General features: G+C 41.0%; 1 protein-coding gene across 4 annotated transcripts in view; it reads left to right on the plus strand.

Moving 5' to 3' along the window:
• ARHGEF28 (Rho guanine nucleotide exchange factor 28) overlaps positions 1 to 25,214 on the plus strand; it is a 78,779-nt gene extending 53,565 nt beyond the window's left edge. For 2 of the 4 annotated variants that reach the window (XM_069881118.1, XM_069881116.1), the window contains exons 24-28: positions 2,473 to 2,511; positions 2,600 to 2,647; positions 4,445 to 4,924; positions 7,967 to 8,261; positions 24,149 to 25,213. In XM_069881118.1, coding sequence (XP_069737219.1) covers positions 2,473 to 2,511; positions 2,600 to 2,647; positions 4,445 to 4,924; positions 7,967 to 8,261; positions 24,149 to 24,309 — 1,023 coding nt within the window. In that variant the 3' untranslated portion in view covers positions 24,310 to 25,213. Of the gene's footprint in view, positions 1 to 2,472; positions 2,512 to 2,599; positions 2,648 to 4,444; positions 4,925 to 7,966; positions 8,262 to 24,148 lie in introns of all 4 variants that reach the window. The other 2 variants (XM_069881117.1, XM_069881119.1) reach the window with 2 other exon arrangements.
• The last annotated feature ends 1,555 nt before the right edge of the window (positions 25,215 to 26,769 follow it).

Genomic DNA, 26,769 nt, shown 5'->3' on the forward strand with positions numbered 1-26,769 from the left:
AGAAGCTAGGTGAGAGGAAGTAAAATAACCTAATAGAGAGAGGCTTGGATCTAACCCATTAAAAGTTCCAGTAGGTCCACATGAAAACACTGCCACTGGGGTTACAGAGAAGACAGAGCTAGCCTTTCCTCAGAGGCGCAGAGCAAAAGGGTCATCATCCAAGATTACAAATTGCAGCAAGGGAAATTCTGACTGAGTAGAAGGGAAAAAAAGTGCTGCAAGTGTAATCAAGGCTGTCCAGAGAGGCTGTCCAGAGAGGCTGTGGGGTCTCCAGCCTTGGAGGTTTCCTGGATTTGACTGGGGAAGACCCTAAGCAAACTCATCTAATTTTAATTCTAGCCCTGCTTTGAGCTGCAGCTGGACTAGAGGGATCTGCAGCAAACTCTTCCACCCTAATTTATTATTCTGGTCTGTCCTGTTATTTGGGCAAGACTCATGTCACATTTTAGCATGTCAGAATCAGACTTAACCAGGAGGTGGCAGAACAAGCAAACAAATGCCGCAAGACAAGGGCTTTCAGGGGCGGAGTATGTTCTCCTGCCTGCCTTCAGGTGCTAGGTGTGCAGTCCTAGTGTTGGAGTGGCAGTACCAGGCTCAGACCAGCTAGCCAGAAAGATGGAATGACAACCCCCAGCTCAGATGTCAAATGCTGACCGAAGTGCTAAGGAAGATCACTGTCTGTGCGACATGTGGAGTTCCAAGTAGATGAAAGTGGGAGGTGGTCCCCATCGTGTCCCCATTGCTCCTGCCTTGAGGGCATGTATCTGAGTGGTTCTCTGAGCACCGTGCATGCCACCTGCCCTCGAATCTGGCTGTTTTCATCTCCACGGCTGCTCATTGCTCTGAACCACGGTGCTAGGGAAGAGCGGCCAGGAGATGACGATGGCCTGCAGTACAGGTTTAAAAGCTGAACATATTGCTTTGGACACAGTCAGACTTAAAGGTCTTGTCTGGAAGCTGTGGCAGTGCAGCTGCAATGCTGTTACGGTCTTGGCTACCTTGACTAAACCTGCCTTGCCCCTAACCCCCAAGGGTCAGGTGGTGCTGCAGTGAGAAGACCACAGGTGTTTGGGCTGTCCATTTGCTGCTCCTTGGCCATGCCAAAGCCAGTTAAGCCTTCAATCTCTCTGTGCACCTTCTTTATTACATTAAAAATGGCTTCAAAACCTGAAAGAAACACCACTGTTGTTCCTCATGCGGGCTCTCCTTTGTACACTCACTGTTCCTCACCCTGTCAGCATCTCCTCCTATCTCTCCCTCCTGGCCCTGCTGTTCGTCCTTGCCTGCGGTGCATCTTGACTGCCCAGTAAAACGAAAATGGAGCTCCCTTTTGTCAGCCATTGTGTTGCACAGAGGCATCCGTGCAAAGTCCTCTGCTTCTTACAGCAGAGCTGAGCAGTTATGTGGCCGTGAGAGTGAGATGTGGAGGAGGAGGTGAAGATGTGGAGAGGAAATGGAGGGAAATACTGAAGGGAGATAATAACAGAGAGAGGAATGGAGGAAATACTGCAGCTGGTGCTCCCTTTCCCCCTTAGGTTGTCTGTGTTGAGTTGTGTTTCAAGGCCTGGCCTTTTTCATCTTCATTTCCAGTTATCGCAGCTAAAAGGAGCAGCTGTTCTGCTCTCTGTAGTGGAAAATGAAACTCAGTGGAGAATTTAGGAGAATCAGAGAGAGTGCAAATATTCCCAAGCCCTTCTCTGATCCTCTGAAAAAAAAAAAAGAGAAAAATCATACAGGAAGTCTTTTCAGCGTAGCCGCAGAAGGGATTTTGTTTTATTTCCCCATCGTCTCACGTTATCTTTCTCAAAGGAGGTGTTCTTCATGCTGAAGGGATTATAGATAGCTTCACCCCATAAATTTAGAAAGCCTCTTAGGAAAAGGGAGCAGGATGGAACATGTCAAGTGGCTGAGCCTCACTGCAGTGTACAATAGTAACTGTGCTGGTGCCGTTTGCAGAGTATAGTAGGCACACAGCCTTTCCTCAGTGCCTAGCAGCACATCTAACACATTCACTGTACCTCACTGATGTGACTTCTGCTAGTTTCTTGCTACATTAATATCTATTTTTGAAGAATCTTGTACTGTTTCATCCTATTGTAAGTAATCTAAAGCCGCTATGCTGTATAGACAGAAGTCTGATTACTGCATTTCAAAACTGCCAAGTAAACAAGGAATGAATGGAAATGTTTATTCTGTGTAGCACTAGTCAGGAAAGGATTAAAATTGTGGATGAAATATTTTTATTTTTACAGGTGTGCTTAGAATCTCTAGTGATTTCCACGGAAACACCAGTTTTGATGAATTATTAGTCTTAATAGGTTATTGCTTCTGTGTTTTTTCACATACCCACAAAGGTTTTGACTCAGCACTGCATGCATTAGCAATATGAATGTCTGCAGGAGTTTTAAAACAAATGGATTGCCTAGATGATACAGTTCTAAAGTTTTCAAAGCAACATTTTTTTTATTTTAGGGAGGAAGTCTGAATTTCCCAGGGTCTACAGGAACAGAGGTGAGTTTATTTGAACCCCAGACAGAATGTAGTAATTATTAGTTAACAGTGGTCCAACTTTTGAAAATCCTTCTCTTTCATTTTCTAGATTGTACAAGCAATCCAGAACTTAACCAGACTCTTGTACAGCATACAGGTGACTATTCCACTGCTAACTTTGTTGAGTAATTAGTCTTAAAAATTTACTTCTTAAGGTTTCGTTTCATTTTGCTCTGTTTCTACACATTGTGTTAGTGTATACTTATCTCTACTAATTGCTGCAGAAGTTATCATAAAATATAGTTTTATTCTACATCAGTGGTGGGTTAGTTTTAAGAAATGAATAATGCTTTCCAGCTTGGAGATCAGGCCTGCCCTCTCCTTTCTCTTCTCCACTCCCCGCCCCCCCCCCAAAAAAGAGGAATTGCATGTACAGTCCAAAAATAAGTAAAATAATAGTTCTAATTGAATTGATATAATTTCATGTACACATTTCTAAAACTATAGTTCAAACTATTGAAAAAAAAGTGTTTTGTTTAGACTATTCTGCTGACTACTAGTAAACTGTGCCTCTGCCACTATGTAGCAAACTCAACTAATATAAATATTTCAATCTCAGTTAATTATTGGGCATATTCTATAGGACAGGTTTTTGCCTCTTTCATGTTAAGTTTGATTGTTTAATTTTTTTTTATAGCTGCTTTTAAAAATGTTTAATTTAAGTACATTTAGTTTTTAGACTCTTTTGACTTCAGTTTATTTCATAATAATCCTGGAAACTTTGGACTTAGAAGTTAAGTGGACTGAAGCAATGCAAAAGCAAAATATAAAGCTTGTCATTCAGGTGAAATTTTTGAAAAATTGAAAACCAGGTAGCTTAACACCAGAGGGGCAATAAAGTAAGGCATAGGATCATGGTCTTATCATTCAGTCCATGAATTGGCAGTGTAGGTGCAGAGAAACAAGCAGAGAATCCTGTCCTTGCCTACCAATCATTGGAACTGACTCAATACTGGAGAAAGAAAATTGGGAATTACGTATTGCATAAGGTTAAAAACTCTTCCTGGGGTGGACAGCATGGGGTAACGAGGCTGTGGGAATTCTCTGGGAATGTCTGCTGAAGTAAATTCTCATGTCAACTTTTGAAGACAGGCTGTGCAATAAGTGCCTCGGCAGATCTAGGGCTTCCTTGCTTTTCTTTCTTCTTAATCCCAGCTATTTATTTTTGTGTTATTGGAGGATGTCATAATCTTTTATGCAAACAATGTCACAACGTACTTGTGAAGGATGGAATATGGCACCCTCGGTTGTAAAATGAACTATTGAAACATCAAAACTGAAATAATTACTATACTGCAGATTTCTGCTGGCACAGATATCTTGGTCAGGTGCATGTAGCAGTATGGTCCTGATGACATGCCTGTGTTGGCAGGCACTTATAGGACTGATGTTAGTAGGACTGTGCTGTTGCACGTTAGCAAGGAGAGCCTTAGAGCTGGAGTGAGTTGTACTGGAAACAGTACAGTTTTATCTGTATAAGCCATGTCTGTGCTAGGAATAGTTTGTTAGCTGTAGCATTCCTAGTGCCTTAATGCCCTCTTTAACCATGAAAAATCATTTTTCCTGTGTGTCTTAACATTCTCTGACAGAACAGGACCCCGGCTGTAACTAAAGTGCATATGCACAGCTGTAACAAATATAATAATACTAAATGTAAACCAGAAGCCATGTTTTAAGTCCTCAAAATAGTTGAGTTCTTTTAGAAATATCTCTTGGTAAAGGATAAACACAGAATTTTCTCTACTTGCATGACAAATAACCTCCCAAAAAGCATTAAGTACTGATATAACAGGAGTTTGAAGCATTTTTTGTATAATGCTTCTATGCAAAAATATAGAAATGGATTAATGCTAATATTTAAATATTTGTGTCTGATTTTTGTTTCGGTGTCTAGGCAGCAGTAGTTATCCAGGACAGCCACAGAGAACTCCATAGGTTACTCCTGCAAGAGAATGAGAAGACCATTCGGGCCCATGGTTCTAGACTAAACTTCCTTCTGGAACAAGAAAAATACCGGAATCTGGAAAAACAAAGGATGGAGCTGGCCAACATACACAAACTGAAGCAGCAGTTTCAGCAAGAGCAGCAGCGGTGGATGCGTGAATGTGACCAGCGGCAGCGGGAGCAGGAGGCGAGGGAGGACCAGCTGGGGCAGCGGGAGAGGGAGTGCAGGTGCCAGGAGGAGCTGCTGGAGAGGAGCCGACAGGGACTGGCACAACAGATCCAGGAGTACCATCAGAGCCTGGAGAGGCTCCAGGAAGGCCAGAAAATGGTGGAGAAAGAAAGAGATAGTGTGAAAATGCAGAAGAAGCTACTCTGGCACTGGAAGCATGGTCAACAAAGCAGCCTGCTGTCAACCACAGGGAGCTATGAGGTGTGTGATTCTCCAATGCAATTATGTCCCTGACTGCAGACCTTGACAAAAAGACTAGTATGGCTGGGTTTTGTTGGTTGTAACTTAACAAATGAGCATGTGGGAAGCTGAGGTTCAGGCATATCCAAGGGCTTTGTCTGAACCTCATGAAGTTTAACCAGAGGATGTGCAAAGTTCTGCCACTGGGAAGGAACAACCTCATGCATCAGTATATGCTAGGGGCCACCCAGCTAGAAAGCAGCTTTACAGAAAAGGACCAGTGGGTCTTGGTGGACACTAAGTTGAACATAAGCCAAACAACATGCCCTAGCCACAAAGAATGTTAGTGATTTCCTGGGATACATTAGGAAAAGTCAAGGGAGGTGATCCTTCCCCTCTACTCTGGCCACACCTGGAATAATATGTCCAATTCTAGCTCCCCAGTACAAGGAAGACACAGAACTATGTGGTGGAGGAAGGTAGGGGTGGGGAATGGGTGTCCAGAGAAGGGTCACAAAGGTGTTTGAGGGACTGGAACATCTATCCTGTGAGGAAAGGCTGAGAATATTTAGCCTGGAGAAGAAAAAGGCTCACGGAGTTCTTATTAATGTATATAAACACCGAAATAGAAGGGTGTAAAGAGAATGAAGCCATGCTTATCTGAGTGGTGTCTAGTGACAGGACCAGCAGCAATGGGCATGAACAGAAGCACTGGAGGTTTGCTCTGAGCATCAGGAAACGTTTTTTTTTCCTGTAAGAGTAAATGTAATTTCCTGAGCAATGGATCAGGCTATTCAGGGAGTTTATAGAGATATCATAATTGGAGATAGTCAAAAGCTCTCTGGACATGGTCCTGGGCAACTTGCTGTGGGTGGCCCTGCTTGAACAGAGGAGTTAGACCAAATGACCTCCAGAGGTCCCTTCCAACCCTGACCATTTTGTAATTTTAAACTGAGTGCCCTATAGAAGTCAAACTCAAACTGATGGATATTCAGATTGAGGAGATGGAAATTTTAAGTGTGAGAATCTGTGTTTTATTCTGCTTTGCTACTGTGTTTGCAAAATACATTGTCTCCTGCCTCTTGTAGGAAAGCTAAATTATTGTAGTGCTTGAGGCATATAAAGTTTTTAGAGAAGTCTTTGGCTGCTGTCCTTGTTCTTGGACAACAGCACTGTCTCCAGTAAGGAACAGCGGCTGTTCCAGGAGTGGGAAAAGCCAGGCTCCCGTGAGCCCCACATTTCAGACCCTGCTGTCCTGCTGCCCTGAAACAAGCACTCCCTTAGGGGAAGAGATTTATATGTGGCTCAGTCCCTGACAGTATGATTCGTTGGAGTTGGTTATTACTAAAGGATGCAGTTTAAAGTAGCTTTGAAGCTGCTTAAGCATTCAGTGCTAAAAATTATTAAGTTTTTGTTGAGAGTGAAGAATAGGGAGACTCTGAACTCAGCTGTCTGGGTGCTCACCTGCCAGGTGGGACCTGGCCTCTAGACCTTACTTCAGTGGGTACCATCTTGATTTCCATTACTGTTCTCTAAGTCACCTGAATCAAAATATCAAAATATTCAAAATATTTTGCCTGGCTTTTGCGTGTATTGAAATCTCACTGACCCGAACAGCTTCGCACCTCCCCCCACCCCACCCCAGGTTTTCATTTTCACAAGGAAAATAGCCGTTCTTCAGGCCATCACCTCCCTAGTTTTTCAGCTGGCAACTGACCCATGACAGGCAGTGACCATTCAGCATCTAAGGCTGTGCCTGCAGAAAGGGTGAAGGCTTGGCCTCTGACCTCCCTCCTTTCATCTGGCTTTTGTGAATGTTGTGTGAGAATGACTTAGCTGTATATGCTTGCCCATTCCAAGCACATATGGATAAGTCATGTTCACATGGTGTTCACAATGAAGGCGCTTCTTACTAGTATATCTTGTGGTGCAATCTTTACTTGTTTGGCAGTGTTTTAAGAAGTGGATGATAAAACCAAAACTGAATTTGCCTATAAGCTTTAATGAATAGGACTTGTGAAATCTTTTGAGGAGAGGAAGTTGAAGGATGTTAGCCTGATATATGAATGGCCAACATCATGCGGATGGAGAGGCAAAATAACGAAATGCTGAGTGTCAAAGAGCAGCAGTTCTTAATCTAATTTCATGTGTAATACTACCTCTATTTATATTTCAAGTAAACTACATGGCTCTGGATGTGTCCTAGGCCTTGGGATCATTTTTGTCCTGAGTTTTCCACTACCATTCTCCTTGCAGCAGCAGAGTTGACTGAGTAGTTGCCAGTTGCCGCTATCCCAAGCCCAGTATTTTTGTCATTACCTTGAACCTAGCTAGCTTTGGATGGCCAACCATTGCAGTAATTCACACTGCTACTCGTGCTTTTTTGTGAGTTTGGCCTTGATGAAGACCTTCAGGCAGGGCGTCTTCACAGAAATTAGTTGCTTTTTCAGCCCCTGGGAGCCACGGCCACTTTCTGAATGCTGTTTGCTATCCCTAATTTGACTGCTGTAGTCCTGTTCTCTATGATTATCTGTCTACATGAGGTATGGTATTATTTTTGGATTGCAGTGTACATAGATTTACATATGTGAAGTTGTACCTCATTGAGCCATGGGGCAAAATATTAACTCCCTGAAAGGAGTCAGCAAAGCTCAGTGAATTCCAGGTAGGCTTTTGTTGTTTGCTGTTTTGCAATTATTACTGGTTTCTTCTATATTTTAAGGCGAGCTAAGGCAAAATATACTAGGTTATTCCTGAACTCACATCCAATTTAACGCGCTTTGAAGCTCTTCTCCTGCAAAATTAGGTGACTATTTTCTATGAATCCCCATTCTGTTTGGCAGTTAGTTTTATGTATCCTGCTATAAAGATTCTTCAGGGTGATGTCCTATGATTTAGTTTAGGTGGTCCTGTGAGGAGCAAGGAGTTGGACTCGACGATGATCTTTATGGGTCCCATCCAACTTGAGATATTTTCTGATTTTATGATTCTAGTACTGGACAAAGGTGAAAATGCTGTATTCTTTTTTTTTTCTTGGTTTTTTTTTTTTACCCTCTTCTGCAGATAATGGGACATAATCAATCAGACAGCTTACATGGCAAAAATAAATTCTACTTAAATGAAGCTGTAGTGTGTGTGTCTCTAAGCAGTCTCAACAGATCAGATTCTTCTCTCGTTTATGAGGATGGTGTGTATGGGCTGAGCATCTCAAATTCTGACATAGCAAGGACTAATGAAAATCAGATGGACCTCAAAATGGACACTTCTTGTCAGCCAGCATTAACCCTGTGGAAATCTGCTGGTCCTTACCAGCAAATGTCTTTTTCCTACAAAAGCAACAAGGATGCCTTTAATAATGGTAATTAACACTTTATTTAATTAACAAGTAGTATGGGCATTTTACCGCTTCTCAGAATAAGTAGTACTAGAAACAAAGACAGCTTGGTAGCATTAGAAGCAATAGATTTTGCTAAAATAACTGCATGCAACTTTGCAAGCTTGTTGAGGGTAGGTGAGAAAGTGAGCAGCAGGGAAATCAGAAGATTTTGGAAAAAAACCTGACAAAATCTTTGTGTCTGTATAACGGTCCTCAGAGTGTTGTTCTCGACAAATCCTTTCCCAATGTTTGGGGTTTCTTTTTGTGAGCTAAAGTCACTCTTGCTGTTTTAGATGTATTTTATTGGTTGTTTTAGAATATATCTGCCTTACTTGATGATTTCTAGTTAGAATAGCTTAAAATGATAATCAGTGGTCAAACACCCTCTTCATTCTTCACTGAGAGTGAAATGAAAATATCTTCAAACACACTGTAGCTGTGGAAAGAAAATTACATCACTTCTAAGGGATAATATAGTCTTTTACAATGAGTTTCCATATTTGTAGAAATAGCTCTTACTGAATTACCGTTCTTTATTCATGTATTTTACCAGAACCCCCAAAGATACTTAAATTGCATTGCAGTTACTGGCAGTGGCTACCAAAATAGGTGGAAGAGGCCACCTGTCTGAGTACTGCATTGCACTGGAAGTTACCTGAAGGGCTTGAAGTCATGCTAGCAAGAAACTCTAAATGATCTGGATTTTATTTCTCATGTTGCACAATGCTAGTTTTGATCTAACTTAATATCTTCATTCTTTCATTATTGTGAGGGTTGTAGAGTAGCATGTAAAAACACAACAACTAAAAGTCTCAGGGGACAGTGGTGCACTTTTAGTGCAATAGATTAAGTAATTTGGTGGGGTTTTCTTGCGCAGTTGTGAAATTCAGGTTGAGACATGGCAAGTCAGTGCTGCAGCAGTGAGTGAGCTCCCATTTTTCTGCAGCTGGCGGTGCAGGATGACTTCTGTCCTCACACGAGCTGCATGCAGGTCAGGTCACAGCAAAGATGAGCGGGCAGCAGGATCACAAGTTGAAACCGTACACAAATACAATGGTTTTTAATTGTCTTAGATCAGATCTTGAAGTTGTTTAGATAAAAAAGTCCTAGATTAAGGAATTTGCTCCTTAGTACTTGTAACATATTAAGCAGGCATGGACTGCAACCTTAGTCCTTCGCACATAGATTGACTGAGTAGCATTTTATAATCAAAGGCAGAACAGCCTAATCTCATCATCACAATTAACAAACCAAGCTGATTAGTATGCGAGATTAATATTTCTGAAAATGCCTATATAATTAGCCCAGTGAAACTTGTTCTACTTTGACTGAAGTTGTCATTTCATTACAAGGTTAGCTAAGCTAGTGAAAATTTGAAAAGGAACTCTTATGTGGGTTTAAACCTCTCTCAAAAGTGAATTAGCTTGCACTGGCACGTGTTCAGATGCAAGCTAACCAGGATACTTTCTATTGACCCACATGAGAGCGTCTGGTTTAATTAAACTGGCTTGTACCAGTTGAATTGCACTGATTCTAAGATAAGGTAGTGGACCTGCTGTATGTTAAGAAGCTCTTCACCTAAAATGGGTGACCTCTGTGTTCAGCTGCTGTCACTGCATCTTCTGTAGACATTCTTATCTTGCCCTGGTAACAGAGTACCATTGCAGTCTCAGCAGCCTCGGCACCAGCACTGGTTAAAAAGCCTACCCAAGAGATACAGTCACAGGCTAGTGTAAGCCTCCCTGGCTAAGCCATATCCATACTGCCTTGATTGAGTCACAAAGCACCTTTGGCAAAGGAGCACAACGAATCCTTGCAGCATGCTGATGGTGCAGACAGTGCTGTGAAGACTCCCAGCTGCATTGATAGAGCAGGCAGGGCAGGGAGCCTCCCCCCAGAGAGATGTACCATTACATTCCACAGTTGCATTTGTGATTCGGAGTGTGACAAGTATTTTATCCTCTGACCATGCAGTGCACGAGTGTCCACAATTCAGACTTGCTTCTGTCATGCATCAGGAGCCACCGTATGGGGAGCGGGGAATGAGAAGAACTCTAAACTTTCCCCCGAAAGACAGATGGCATCTGAAGCCCCAGCAAATGGCTCTGCACATGGAAGTGAAGTAAATCACTTGTTCCTAAGCAATGTGATTCAACCTGAGTAGTGCAAATATTTCATACAAGGAAGGTGATTTCCTTTTCATTGATTTTTTTTTTTTTTGGCCATTCTTTTTGACGAGAGAGTTTAGCAGAGTTTAAGAAGATCTTTGACCTTGTGCTTCCATTTCCTGACACCTCTGCAGGATTTAGTCAGTTCTGATCACTGTGAAAGAAAAACAACAGAGATGCAATGAGGCAAAGATTAGAAAGAATTTGAAAGTTAGGTGAAACATTTAATATTTTCATGTGGATTAATTGTTCCTGATATTTTCCTTATTTTTCAACCAGCTCTCTATATAAAGCCTCATCATCTTTTAAAAAATATTCCTAAATAATAAGTCAAAATAGAACTAAGAAATAAATACTAAGTATGGTTTACTGGAAATAGTCACATATCAGATACACACATGGCCAGATCTTGCATACAGTAAATTTTGTGTGTATGCAGAAGGAATTTCTTGGATTTGGTTAGTTTTGCTAGAATTATTAGGCATCCTGTAAGAAGCCTGGTCTGTCAAAAAGATTTAAGAGAAGCACCACCTCAACGTGTTGTCAAGGAGTTAATCATGATGTATTCTACTGTAAGTTAAGTACTGTGCAATTTAGCTGCATAAACATACTCAAATGAAAAATTCTATGTTCCTCTAGTACATAATTTTCCATTCATATTTTCTAACATAAGACATATGTCTCTTCACATAGGTAGCATCATGATTATATATCATTGTTTTATGTGTATGGGAGGGAACTTTACTGAAGACCTTGGGGCAAGTTCCCACAAAGCTGAAACTGGCACAAGTACACTCGCTAGAAAAGGTGTGTCAGTCAACAGGAGGAAAATATGATTGAAAGAAAAATGTGTTAATGCTTTACACTAATGGTTATGAAATTATCTGCATGAAAGATGATGAGTACTTTAGGTAATTAGGAATGAGGGGAAGTATGGGTTTTGTGTCAGACTAGACTGAGAATTGAATAAATTACTCTTGTGTTTAATAGACATGTCAGTTAATTAGCCAAAGTGATGACTAAGGATTTACCTATGGATTCACCTCTTTGATTTCAGGAATCACTGCAATGTTAACTCTTATAAGCTTTGAAGTGAACAGCATTGTTCGCTGGTACTGTCTTTCACTATTTTTATTTATATGTTGTAGCTACAGGAATAGAGTTGAAAAGTGATAGATCTGGAAAACTGGACCGAAACTTGAATGTGGGAGGGCTCCCCCCCGGTATTTGTAGTGTAAGCATGAAGGATCTTTATCCATGTTGCAGTGAAAAATACAGTTTAAGTCTTTACAGGGAACATAGAGAAACCTGTGATCTCCATAAAAAGCCAAATGCAAAACCAGGGAGCAAAAATAGGGCTGTATTTGACTAAAGTAATTTTAATCTTTTTCAAAGGACAGAAATTTGTACATATATACTCATAAGCAAATGAGATGCTTTGATTTTGGCAAAATCATCCATTTATAATGTTTTTCATCAAAGAAAACAGTTTCTAGAGATGTAAGACATTTAATTTGCAACAGAAAAAGCAAAACTCCCGAAAACAATGTGTAGTATCCTTTAACTCCATTTTTTCCCTTAGTCTTTATAAGAAATTCCCTTCCTATTGCTTAAGAGAGATTGTGCTAATGGTGATTGCTCTATTGAACCTATTCTTAAAACCACAGATTAATTTTAGTTTCCCATCAGTAATTGAGATGAGGTTTAGAACAACATGTTATTTTTTGGCTACCTTAGTATCAGTTATGGCCTAATGACATTGTTTAAAAGTACCTGCATATGTTTGCAACAGGGAGGCTGAGGACAGTGCTATATGGGCCTGGCTCTTTTCTCATATTTGTGTAAGATGAACTTGTTGCAGTCAGAAAAAGCATACAATGTAAAGCTAATGATAGTGTGATAGAAAACATGTGAATTATGCTCTACACTATAGGGTTAAAGAGTCACCTGAAGATATGCAAGCTGTTTCCCAGTGGTTCCAAGTCAACACAAGATTTTGGCGAGGGGCAAAGTTCAGTAACTCAGGGCCTAATTCACATAAGCATAGCGACTGCTGCCAGTGCTGGATAAGGTTAATGGGTTTCCATATTGAGGACTTTCTTGAATAAGATAGCGGTCATCGCTTGGAATCTGTTGAAAGATGACTATCTGCCACTGAAAAAGTCATTATAGTTTTGCATATGTGACTGCTGTGAGTTAATTTCTGTACTGCTGCTACTGTGCGAACTCCTTCTGAGTACCTCTGACCCGCTTGTCTTATAAGCTGGAATATAATTGTGCACACAGCACACACTTTACCTGTCTCTTGTTTGAACAGCAGCCTTTGTAGACAATGGCATGCCAGCCCCTTACTGCCTGCAGAATGGCATATGAAGATGCTTTTTTTCCCCAATTTGGGTTTTTCTGATGTGTTTCACTATATTTTCAATAGTGCCTGTTTGCCTTGCGCATTGAAAGAAATCTTTGTCTTGTTCTTTCACTTGAGGAGAGGTAAATCTAAAGTAAAGGATGATATTACTGTGGAGCTCTCGGTTTGTTAGGGAGCCTCCTGAGCAAATGTGATATTTTGAGGTACTTTTTTTGTACTTTTTGTACAAAAATATATTTTTGATATTTTTTGATATTTTGATATTTTTTGATATTTTTGTACTTTTGAATTAAGTAGATGTCAAATTGAGAACACACAGTTAAATCCAATATGCTCTTTCTGTGTGCAACATATCCCTTCTACTGTTATCATGGATGGCTGCATAAGTGAGCATAGAGCCCATTCAGTCCTCAACTTAAGTTGTAATAAGAGTAAAATTAAAGGAAAGGTGTAAGAATATGAAGTTGAGTAACATCATCACCTGCATCTCCCAAGTTCAAAGTTGCATTGACTTATTCGAACAACTAAGATCTTACTTTTTATTCTGCAACAGATAACAGCAATTTTGCCTCCTCTTCATACCACAGAACACCGAGTTTCATGCTCTGCCACAAGACATCAGTGTCTGTGGGATACATGGTGGAAGTGAATCACAGGGGAAGTATTTTTTTTCCTCTTGGGTATAACACTGCCATTTGTTTAAACAGATGGCAAAAGGGATTAAATCACATGGCAGTCTGATACCAAAGTAAAAAATATGTCATTACATGTAATCTGCAATTAGTATATTTCAAGTAACACTTGCTTTTCAACACTGCTGTGCTAGGGTTTTGTAGTTCTGTTACAATTTTCTCATCTCAAAATACTTTTTCTCATTTCTGAACGCAACCACAGTAGATGCAGCAATATTACATAACCTTTTAATTAAGGCAGTTAATTATGTTCTGGTTTTGTTTTGTACTCTAATATAAGTACAGAATTTCCTGTGTAATGTCTACTTGATTTATTTCTTCTAATATCTTCTCATTTAAAGCTCATTCATTAGTAGGGAAGTATAAAATCGTGCACATTTTTAAGGTGATGGATGCAGTGAAAGAGATAGTAAATTCCTGTCTTTTGAGGTACCACTGGTGTTGGTATGTATCTGCACACCGTATTCAGAGCTTCATTGCCTCTAGACATCTTAAACAATAAGAAGGTGATTGCCAAATCTTTCTAATTTTCTTCATATTAACAGTTCCAGCAACCTCAGTGCAGTGGGTTTTAGCAGGTGGAATTACTGGCATCAGTGAAACTGGAATGGTTTGGACCATGTCTCTTGCACACTGATTTATTATTTACTTGAGGAAGTTTTTTCCAATAGATGTAGGTTTCAGGGAAGTGGAAGGAGGGAGAGGAGCATGTTTCAAAACAGATGACCCTGTGCAAGGGAGTCTTCTGCCAGACTACTTGTTTGTAGTGAAGAACCTACAGCTAAGGGTTGTGAAGAGCTGTGACTTTGGCACCAAGACCGCAGGGAAAGAGGTAATGTCTCAAGAAAAGCAGTCAGAAAACATGACTCTTGCTTATTGTTGTTTGATGTCAGGAAGATACCTTGGGAGGTCCATGTTTTCCTCACATAATATGATCTGTGGGTGGAGACATGGTTGCATGCCCTGTGTTAGTACATCATGGATGTTTTGTGTATGTTTTGTTACGGAGTTAGAGCCTGAATTTGATGCACAAGTATGAATAAATAATGCATCGTAGTGGCTGGGAGGAGCTGTTTATGGATGATCAAATTTTGCAAGATACTGAGTATGCAAACACACCCTCTAAAATCATGTAGCTGAATCACCAAGTGTATTCATCTGGCTTATTTTGAATCTCATTTTAATTATTTAGTATAGTACTTTATATATTCCAGGAAATAGCCTGTAGCATGTTGTGTAAAAGTAATGAAGTCTTAGTAATATGAAACCTCCTCAGCAGCATCTGCTGTTAAATATTTATTGAGAAACTGGGGAAGATTGTCTGTCTGTCTTTTACTGGAATTCATCGCAGCAGCACCTGATTACCTTCCACATGTATTATATTGGCTCTAGCCAAACTGCCAGAGGAGACTTTATGGAGGATCTTGTTCTGCCTCCCCTGATGCTATAGAAACCTTTCCTTTGGGGGTAAATTTTTGGTGGAGCAGTAGAGGGGAGGAGCCTTTGTGCTAATGTGGAAGTTTTTTCTAGTTTGATGAAATAAGACAGCTTCCAACAGTCATGTGCCCAGATTCCTTGAATGTTTCTTAAAAGCTGGAACATAAGTGATAGGAAAATAAATGTGATTTGGCTGTATTTGTTTAGGGTCTGCCACAGAAAAATCAAAGAAACTCATGTGACTCCATAGTCATTGACTATACTCTGTATTGAAAAATACATGACAGATAGGGAAACTAGTATATTTGGTAAGGATGAAAATATTATTTTTTTTAATTGACATTGAGAATTGTAGTATAGTTGTTGCTGACAGAAGAATTGCAGAGAAGCTGTCTTCTATGCAGAGGAACTTAATACAGCATAGCAGCAACGGAAAAGGGATGAAGATCCTAGGAAAGGCTTCTGCATTAAAGGTGAAATTGGTGTTTTAAAATATAGCATCACTTCCGCTGTGGGGAAGTGGCCTGATCTCTGGAGTGGTGGGATGGGACTGGTGCAGAGCTGCAGCACATGAAGTGAGGGTGTGGGAAAGCACTGGCGGGAGGTGGACCAAACTCTGCAGAGCCAGGGTCTACAGAGGTGCAGCTGTGAGACTAGAGACAAAGAAAATTTGTAGTAAAGGCAAGGCAGAAAGAGGTGGTGGTGAATTCAGGCCTAAGGGTTATACTAGTGTTGCCCATAGTTGAGACAAGTGGGAGCAGAAAGGAAAGTGGATCCAAGTACGTTCTGTGCACCCAAGGAAAGCACTTCACTGAAGGGATGAAGGCACATACTTGTTTGATAATTGTGGTTTTTTTCTGGCTTTGATGTACAGTTTCCCTTTAGCTTTTATGCAAACTGTTTTCACGGCAGTTAAATGTTCACAGAGCATTTAGCAAAACATGAAAAAGGGCATCCATTTCAAAATATTGGATCCGATCCTGAAACTTCCTGTGTTTATGATGCAAAACCTGGGGAATGTGCATCTTTTTAATTTTTACTAGGATTTTTCGTGACTGCAAGAAGAAAACACCAGTGCATGTACTTCCTGCCAGCCACACTAAAACTGGGTAGAAATGGCTATGCTACTACTCAAAATGCAGTCAAAAATTAGCGACTATTTCCCTGTGTTTTGACCTCAAGGGAGAAGTGTCTCTGTGACTATCAGGGGAGAGGCTTCTCAGATGCTCATTCTTATAACAATGGCCATATTTTTTTCTGCATTAATCAATAAGCAGCAGCTTATATTGAAAGACAGGATTAGTATGTAATTGATTTGAAACAGGTGCTTTGCCTTAATTTTTGCTTCTGCAGCAGTTCTGCTGTTGGCTTAGTAGTCCTCTACCACTTTGAGTTTTGATCTTGTCAGCTTTTATGAGTAAAAAGTGAAGGATCTGATCTATTGTTGGGAAACAATCATATAAATCTGAGGTGCTTAGGAGGAGACTTGAGAGTGTTTTATAAGTGACCTCCACTTTTTGTATAAGAGTTGTGCCCTTCTGCTACTCAAATAAACATTGCTCAAGCCCAGTGCAAACACCTTTGTGTGGCACCTTAAGGACAGGCCAAAAGCTGGGGACAAACCCAGTAATTTGATTTGATGTTTATTTCAAAGCAATACTGTAGTTTTTAAAAAGCCACCCCAAACCATCCATAAAATATGAAGCAAAGTTAATCAGCACAGTAATGTATGTCTGTGGTAACAGAAAGCTCAAAAGAAAGGTTTTGATGTGTAAATGTCCCCTTTTATTTAAAAGGGAGTGAACTCATGTGCCAGAGATGCTATTTTTTTAAGGGTTAATGCCGTTTCTCTTTTCAGGAAGGAAGGAGAGGAAGCTTCACTGCAGTGTTTTATCTTTAGTGTGCAAATTAGTGCAGTGGGCAAGGGAGGTCTGGAGATATGCCGTGCGATGGCAGAAAGGAGGGTTGGTTTCATTGTCTGCCACGTTTTCAGAAATAGGTTTGTAACTTTACGGGATTTCAGTTTCTCCAGCAAACTTTCAAGCAGAAACGTTACCTACTGAACAAAGCTTGTTTTGACTTCAGCCTGCTGGCCAAATCTGTCTTTGGCAGATTATGGGGAAGGGGAAAAACAGTTGCAGCGCACTTCAGGTACTCACACATTAGAAAGCCAACTGAAAAGGCTGAAGGAGTTCCCCTGTGTTTCCCTGCTGCTGGTGTCAGCAGATAGATGAGTTGGTGAGTCGCCCCTTCCCCTGGAGAGGTAGCCTGTGTTGGGTGGAGCAGTGGCCCTGTGCTGGCAGCTGGTCCCGTTCCTTGTGATCCTTTGTAGGAAGGGTGTTCTTGGGGTTTTATGGTTATTTTCTCTTGATCATTTGAGTGCAGCTGTGTTTAATGAGCTGGAAAAGAAGTAGGTCAATAAAACATGTGTTCATTGTTAGCAGAATACCTGTTGGACCATGTGTGTGTCTGTAATTGACCATCTAAAGCTTCAAAGCTTAGCACAAAGACAATTTAATAGGGAATTCATACCTAAATAAATTAATGTTAAGTAGAAGCAGACAGCTGGCAGGCAGAATGCCCTGCCAAGGTGAGCCTGTGGGTATTTAATGCACAGACAAGTTATGATTTCAAGTCAGATCCATTTTTAAGTCTCTTATTGATTTGCATAAAAACCAGCATGCTAAAAAAACTTTAGAAGCTGTGTGCCTTAAAGTCAACAGAACTGATAGCATAGCTATGTAAGCAGGTTAAAATTATAAATTATTTCGACTTAGGGACACACTATGATCTTCTTGTTAAAGTTGGATCACTGGTAGTGTCTGAGCTTGAGATGTTCTTGAAATCTTTTCTTTGATAGCACCAATGTTAGAAATAGTGTGTTTACTGGGATTTAACAAAAAAAAAAAAAAGTTGCATCATCACAAGAGTCCAGAACCTGGAGCTTTAAGACAAGTATCAAATTAGTGAGTTGGACCCGTTATGGAGCTTTATGATAAAGCAGTTTTGGTGGAATAAATTAAATTTTGTCTTAGCCAGGAACTGGATCCAAATTTTCTAGGCAAGACTTCTCTGAAGAATTATGAGGCAAAACCTGAAAACTGAATTGCGTTGTTCTTCCTAAGCCTATGATGAAACAAAGGATCGTGACATTTGCAGCAATTTTACCATGATCAAAAATCCAAAGTACAAATGTGAAGAAGAATCATGTTGCAGACCTCACTCATGATAGACTTTGAATTCTTTCTGTTCCCTGTCTTGTAACAAAAAAAGCACCAAAAGCTCATGAGACTAATTAATGTAGAATCTGTTACAATCTAATTGCTCATCTGCTTTTTGTGAAAAGACCTCTTGTTCATGAAGATGCTTGTTTGCCTAAGAAATGCAGCTGCTGCTTTTTCACGGGGTTGGGCTGGTTAAAACTAAACAGTATTAAAATTCTCAGATTGATTTCCTGCCTTATTCAGTCTGCTGGGAAATGGCTAAGGTGCCTCTTTCCTTGACAGCTTCAGGGTAGAAATATTTTTCCCAGTGTTTTTCTGAGACCTGGTACCAAATTCAGTTCCCACTGTGAAATCACATTTACTGTGGTGCAAAGGCCCAGTTTCCTGATGGTATTTGAGATCTTGACTTCCAGTGAAATTGCTGTGAATTCTTCTCAGATCCTAAAAGCTTATAGTCGCCTTCCTATACCAAGTGGTCTGAACTGTTACAGCAGCAGAAGCGTCCCTGGCTGAAGGGCTGCCCTGACCCAGCAGCAGGTCCAGTGCTGCTGAGTGATATTCCTTCTCTGCTACCAACCATCAGTTCCATAACAGAACCTGCGATATGTAAAATCCATGGCAAGTTGGGAAAGTCTCAGTAGGCACTAAAAGCCATGATGGAACCAGATCATGACTTTCACAGGGAGGAAAGGGAAGAGAGGCTGAGGTGCCTGGAGTTCTCTGGGGAATAGGCCATAGCTAATGAATCTGCATGGAAATCACCGGGAGCATCATTAGGGACAAAGAGGTGCTGTGGGATTTGCCGGTGGGGACTTTCAGTGGACCTCATGGGAGTTAGGCTGCTATTTATTTTGCTATTGAACTGTAATGGCAAATGAGAGCCTGCTACCCTTGAGTTCCTTTGAATATTGCAGACCCGGTAGACTTAGCACTGATTTGTAGGTGTCTGCTTGTGCTTTGCATTATGCATGAGTGCCAGTGGGGGGATTAAATACAGCAGCTCTGCCATTTCATATAGCTTTGGTCTGAAGTTGATGTGTCAGCTGTCAGTCCAGATGAACTCGGTATAAAAACCGGCACCAGTTATTATAAATAAATGCTAAAACCAGAACAGAACTGTGTATATTATTTTCAGAGATCTAATGGTTTTGAATATTTTTAATGTTTGTTGCTAAAAGCGACATGAATCTCTCTTCATTTAGTCAAGTTTTATTTTGTAAAGAGGGCCAACGTGTGACACAGATCTCTGAAAGTCACAGCAAATTAATTCAGTGTGTATATCTAGTTTTGGAAAAATCTGTGTGGCAGGTTCTCCCAAGACCTCCCATTCCTTTTCACTTTTCAGCTGGGAATGAAAAAATCTCTGAGTATCCAACCTAGCCTGACCTGAGAGCTGACCCAAATTTGAGGAGGAGTTTGAACTGGAGGCCTCCTAAGATTCTTTCCAACTTGAATTATCCTGTGATGCTGTGAAATTGGAGTCAGAGCTGGAGGAGGAAAACTGAGGACTTTCTGTTAGAAACATAGAGACTTGAGAGGGTTTTTTTTTTGCCTGTAGTGTTTCCTAAGTGTCTCGATAATATCTTCCTGTCCTTCCCATAAGCATCACTGCGGATGCTCCAGGCTTACCTGAAGAGCTCTGGTCCTTGGGGGAGAGAAAGGAGGGGTTGAGGAGAAAATCTAAGGCATTACTTGATATGGAAGTGTTTACATCCTATGATAACAGATGGAAGATGAGAATCAATGTGACTAATGAGTTGTTTACTTGGCTTTTGTATCCCAGCCCCCAGGAGCTTGGTGAGGAAGACAGGGAATGCCTGGATTTTTTCTATTTAATGAAATGGTCTCAGCTGAGATAAAAAGGAGAAAAAGCTGAACTTAAGTGGTATTTTTTTTGCTGTGGAGTAGCATTGCTGAGCTGAACAGGCTTAAGGGCCCCAAAAAGTTGAAGTGCTGTCACAGATCACATGATATCTGCCCTTCAGCCTCAAGCACATCCCTCTGCGCTGTGGAGTTTTTTCCAGCCCAGCTTTGAAAGAGTGGATTTTTCTGCCTTGCTGTTCAGTTTTGTCTGAAGCATACATGGTGCAGCTCAGGATCTGGCTCTGACTATTTAGGACAGTGCTACCTGGGCTGTCGTAGGAGAAATAAATTTTGCCTAGCTGAGAAGCAGTTAAAGGGTGTTACAGTTCACACATTAAAGCCCGGGGGGCCCTGGCTGCTGCAGAAGCAGGAGGGAGTGGGGAGCTGGGAGTCTCACAGAAGCCCCCGTGGAAGAGGCTGAGCTACCGCCCCTCTTTGTTAAAGCTTTGGGAATCTGGGAATATTTTCTGCACTTGTATAAAGGTAAAGGTGTAAATGAGAAGGCGGGAGGATGTGGCCGGTCACCTTCACTTGCCCTTTCTGTGCAAAGGGATGTAGGAGCGATGCGGGACAGAGCCCATCCCGGGCAGGAGGGTGCGGGCAGTGACACTGGGGCCGCTTTCGGTGGGGACTGGTGATGTGGGTGCTGGTCTGGAGAGCGCGCTGTTGAGCTGAGCAGATCATCGCTCACCACGATGGAGAGGAGCAGACAAAAGGATAAGTAAATGCGGAATTTAAAGAAAGGGAATAACACAAAATTATTTTTTTCTGGCTGATGTTGACAGGTGAGTTAAAATTACAACAAAGGATGCTCATAAAGGGCTAATGGTCCTTATTTACGTGGTTCTTGATCCATAGCAAGTTCTGACTGTCAGTCGTTAAGGCTACAGCCAATGGGCCTGGAGAAGGGCTGGCGATGTTCCCATTGGTGCCCTGGCCGCCGCTTTCCAGGAACAGCCCTCTTTGCCAGCCTTTCTCTGACTTGCTGTCTGCGCTGATAATTGTTTTTTTTTTTTTCTCCTCGCCCCGATCCTTTCTTTTTTCTTTTTTCTTTTTTTTTTCTTTTTCCCCCTTTTTTTTTTTTTTTGTGAGCATCCTCAGCTCTCAGTTCTTTAGTAGGGAGCAGGTGATGCTTTTAAGGTGGGTTCTGAAGGTTTCTTACCTGTTTTTTGGAAAGCATTTGAAGAGGAGGATTTCTCCCACCATTCTGCTTTGTGCTAAGGGCAGCCGCTTTCCTTGTGCTGCACTGGGGAGCTCTGGGGAGACTTCTTGGCAGTTGTCGCTGCTCTACATAACAGGAACTGGTCCTGAATGGTGGATTAGTCCTTTTTTTTTTTTTTTTTTTCTCACTCTCCCTTCACTTGAGGCTGCTATTACCAATTCTGGCAGTTTTTCCACCCTCCCCAAGCAGCTGCCTTCGGGGTGTGTCACACTGCTGCCTGCAATACCAGCTGGTCTCCTGTCTTCACTGCTTCCAGCATGGCACCAGTCAGGGAGACAGCAGGCATCCTCCCTGCTGGCAAGCTGAGTATATCTGCCCAGGGACACACTGTGCTTCTGTTAGGCAGAGCCTGTGTTGAGTGTCACCAGAAGTGCAGCCAAAACCAGTCCTTGCCCTCTTCAGCTGGATTAGATGCAACCTTTCCAGCTCGAGTAGCCACTCATGACCCGAGTGGCAGCTGGGCTCTCACCTCCTGGGTGCTCTCCTGCTGTTCAGGTTCTCTGGATGCAACAGTATTTAAATTAAAAAAATCCACAACCTAGCAATTACACAGCTAAACTAGTGATAAATTGTTTATTTCAGTAGTGACAGAATCTGATTTTGATTAGTTTTTTCCAGAATACCTACCGTTTCCACTGCTCAGCTCTGCTGCTTAGAGTTGTAACTGTTAATAAGAAATGGTTTGGAAACAGCTACTATTTTAATTGGTGAAGCAATTATTGTTTAGTTTTGGTGGTGGAAAATAACTGCATGTAAGGTATTTCTCTTTTCTGGGTTTTTTCAAATTTGTAATTAGACTTCTCCAATTATGTACTTCATAAACTTTGGAAACAGATCTTTCAAATAAGTGCTTAGTGCCTGGTATTCTTATACACTTAACTTTGTTAAGGTAAATAGACTCAAAAGACTTAAAAGTAATATTAATGTGGGTAAACCCAGAAGTGTTCAGAGGGTGAAGGCCTTTCGCTGGTAATGTTCTTTTTAATGCAAAGATAAAACTGAAGTATCCAGTTTCCATAAAGAAAAACAGACATAGGATATTTCTGGTTTCTTCTGTTGCTGCAAATTTTAATCTTTTTCTAATATAGCTATCAAAAAGAAGCAAGTGCAAAAGTCATCTTTAACAAAACAGGACTTTTCAAATAAGCTAGGGAGTCAAATCCTGCTGTGTTAAGTATTGCAATCAAGACTTAATCTGGATTTTCACCAAGACTGAAATGTGATCCTTTAAATCCAGTCTAAAATAGTAAAAGAAAAGGAATTTGGGATTAATTTTCTTAACATCCTATGTCATCCCACTGTAACAGGCACTGTTTATATATAAATACCTTGCCTCTGCCACTGGCCTTGCAGTCTCAGTAGCAGGTATAACATCTATGTGGCTTAAGCTGGGAGCTGAAGCCCCAAACCCTATTTACTCCTCCTAGCTGTGTGAATATCAAGGAGGATAAGAAGGCACTGAAGGCAGAGATATGATGTGTTTCCACATGCCCATCACATAGTCATCTCCCACCATTCCACACACCTTGTGGCAGTGTGAGCCCTGGCTTTGCAGGGTGCCAGCAAATTTGTTTTGCCTTAAACTCCTGCCTCAGTGAGCAAGACTGGTGAAAGCCACATGTGTCAGGGGAATGCCAGATGTGAGCAGATGTCATTTTAAATTGCCACCAGTTAGAGTAACATGGTCTGTCAAATAACATCTTGTTTTTAATAGATTTTTGTTGCATGTACGTGTGAGAAGGGTTAGGGACCAGAGAAGGCAGGAAATGTCATTTTAACCCTCTGCATGAATGACCAAGGCTCAGAGGACTGCAGTACTGGGTTTGCTTGCATCACACATGCTATGTGGGATGTGCCAAGCTCCCTTTCTTCTGCACAGTCCTTTTTGCAGTGGGAAGAATGAGAAGTTAACTATACTGATGTAATAGCAGATGTTGTATGGTCTATTATTACAGTGAAAAGCATTGCAGCCTATCCATCGCAAACTGTTTTCATCCCAAGGTATGGGGATACATGCTCCTTTGCTATGCAGCTTGTTTTATGGTACAAATTGCTTTGCAGAAATAAAGACAAAGAAAAGCCAACTACTAACTTACAGTCCCTGAGGGCCTGACTAGGGAGAAAATCCAAATGTGGTAGTTTTGTTTTTGTTTTTTTTTAAGCAGTGCACAGATCATCACAAAAGTCTTCATAGCTCAATACTGGGAAACAAGTACCTGATTCTCTGCATTTAAGGGAGAAAATTGGAAAGATAACAAATGGAGATCCTTCTGAAATACCTTCTTTGTGTTTGGGTGCAAGTATTATCTCCAAGTCACACCTAAAGGATTGAATCAAGAATAGAGCAGATAGTTTGTGCAAATAAACATAGATAAACTTGGCAGAAAAAGCTGGATGGTTATACATCTGTTACAGACTCCAAGTGCAAGTCAAGTACACTTTTAACTGGGTTTACTCAGTTGATTCTTATTCATCCATAGAAGGAAGCAAATAAAATTTTGTGTAGTAATGGAAACTATTAGTTTTATGATTGTCTTATCACTAATAAAGGTACTAATTATGTCCTGTATCTTTCCCTGCAGCCCAACTCTGGCAGTGTTTATGCCTTTCCATTATTGTCTGTCTAGTTAGTGAAGTATGGTTATAAGTTTCTTTTATAGTAAAATCAGCAACAGTGATCATCCCTTAGATGACAGTGGACCAGATTCAGATTTTAATAAATTTAGGTAAGGTATGTGTCACCAGGCTGTAGTAGAATTGTAATGCTGCTGTGTCCTTTCTAGATAGATGCAGCAAGCAGGAAAATGGTGCTAATGAAAAAGTCAGAATTTACTCTTTATGGTGGTACAGTCGTGTCAGATGCATTGTCACATGTCCTTCTCTTGTGTGTTCCAGATTTGAATGCATCAGAGACCTGGGATCCCAAAACAAGCATTCCAAACCAGGAATCCATCCAGTCACCTCAGGTAGATACGCTGCTGCTTAACCACCAGCCTGAGAGCCAGCAGGATGCAGAAAGTGGAGACAGAATAGAGGAGAAGATTGTTTACCTCTGATGGCTTGTTTTCTAATCTCAATAGCACTTTGGAAATATAATTGTGTTTGCTTTTCTGAATGTCTTTAGTTACTCTCTGTATGACCGTATGGCTTTAAGGATAGTATTTAATATACAATGCAAGATTTTCCCCAAGATAAATATAACAATTAAGTTATTTTGAAGTCTTTGTTCTATGATCTTTAATTTATTACATGATTTCAAATGATTCACAAGAAACAATGGGTAGAAGAGGAGATGTAATATTTTGGAGTTGTAGAGATGCCACCAAGAGCTATGAAGGCTAGTGATTTTCTCTGAGTCCTCTTTTTACAAGGACAAGCTAAGAGAATTTGGCCTGCTATTTGAGATTTCAGGATATGGATTGGTAACTTAACTGTTCTGATATAATATGAGAAGACAACCATGTAAGAATGATGGCTGTAGTCTTCACTGAACTGTGCTATATACCCTTAACTATCAGTTCATTTTCCTTATCCTCTGGCTCAGGAACTGCTCAGAAGGGGATGTTTTTCATGGTCTCAGCTTAATTGCATAATTATAAGTGTTTGTCATGTCAAAGTTAAGTCAAAGCTTATAATCATTTTGGTACTAGTACCAGTTTCCATGCAGAGATGCTGTAAATCAGTTTGTTATTGTGTCATAACTGTACCTCGTTTCAGTTAATGCCTTTATGCATTACAACTTACAAGATGATACCATCTCACTGGTCAATAAAAAGAAAGGGTAAAAATAGCAGACTTCTAGTCTGAACCCTCCTGAAACTTGGCTGCTTTCCCATGTAGGTGCCAGCTAGCTTTCTGCTTTCAGGTTTACAGGATCATCTGTGCATTAGGCAGTAGGAGACCAGGACATGCTTTGTGCCTTTTTGTCTTTCAGAAATATTTGTACACTTCTATTGAATTGAATAAATGTTTTGTGCATTTCTTGAAAACTCTGACTTTGGTTTTATTGTCAGGTCCTCTGAAGTAGTTTGAAAACAGGAGGGAAAAAAACAAATCTCCTTGCCTGGTTTGCATTCTGCCCTCCTGCAGATGCACCTGCCTTGGTCCAGAACATCCAAGCTGTGCTCCAGGCATCTCAGCTGCCAAAACCAAAGACGTGCCTATTCAAGCACGTGTGGGCAGCCCTCTGGACTGTCTGGGTGCTGCTTAGCATGGCTGACAGGATCAGAGCAGTGCAACAGGAATGCAGCTGCACTGCTTCTGGAGCCTTACATCTGCCTAGGTCAATGGATGTAGGAGCACAGGATTGCCCTTACCCATTTGTCTGGATGAACCTCAAGCATTGTATGCTTTCCATTTTACCCTAAGCCTTGCAGGAGGTAGAGTTTTAGATAGTAGATATTTGTTAGCATGGGTTTCCTGATGTGGAGGATTCTCTTCTAGGGACTGATGTGCTATTGGGAATGTTCAAAAGCAGAGCTCTCTGAGTTGCTGGGCTGCCAAACTAGTTGTTCAGTTGGTATCTTGGCTAGAGACTGAGTGACCAACCTTCTCAATGATGGGAACCTGATCCCCAGCTTGTGTCATGTCATGGTGGAAAGACTGCACCTGCAGATGTGTTTTCCCATTTCTGTTTCCAGCCTCTGGTACTCCTGCCCACCTGACATCATGTCTTTAGTATGTCTCCTTATAGAAGAAAAAACCTTTTTAGAATTTCAGGAAGTATTTTACCTTCTTTACATTTTACAGCTAGACTAAAATTTATATGGTAATCCAACCTCTCTGAAGGGTCTTTACAGTAAGGACAGTCCACAGCCTATTTTAGCAGTCAGCCATTAATTCAGGGTTGCCATCTGTACAGATTTTTGGCAAATTTCTGAAACATGAGACCCGTTTCTTGGGATGCAGCATGTCCTGGGATATGTGCAATACCCAGGGACCATCAGGGCACTGGGAAAAATGGAGTAAATTTCTCCACAATTACTCTCTTTGCATTTTATTACACCTTCACTGAAACATCTGGCACTGGTTAGTGTCAAATCAAGCTGTAGGATGTCTAACTGCTATCCCATCCCAATATGGGAATTCCCATGTAAGCATCTTGCACAGGGAGAGGAAGAAAGAATATTGTTTCTCTCATCAGTTTTAGTTGAAGGTCTGAGAGTCAAAAAGTGGTTGGCCAGGACCACAGCTGTTGTGCAAATTCCTTGAGTCAAGAGAGCATCTTATGTTGCTCACCTGTGTTTACAGTAAAACTGGCACTCGTGCAAGGCAAAGGCAGGAAACAGGTGGCCGCTAGATTTAGGTATTTTAATTGTAGAAAATGTCTAAACTATAGGCCAGCATAGTCTCAGCTGGTGCTCTTTGTAACAAGATGTATTATGCACCCCTGAACTATTTCCATTATTTAGGTATTTCTTAGTGCTTAAAAGAATTTAAATGCAGCCTGAATGAGACTCAGCCATTTAAGCAGGCTGCATTTTCAGTCATTGTCAGGCATATATTAATGATTTGTC

Source organism: Phaenicophaeus curvirostris, chromosome Z (assembly GCF_032191515.1).
Source record: "Phaenicophaeus curvirostris isolate KB17595 chromosome Z, BPBGC_Pcur_1.0, whole genome shotgun sequence".
NCBI lineage: Eukaryota > Metazoa > Chordata > Aves > Cuculiformes > Cuculidae > Phaenicophaeus > Phaenicophaeus curvirostris.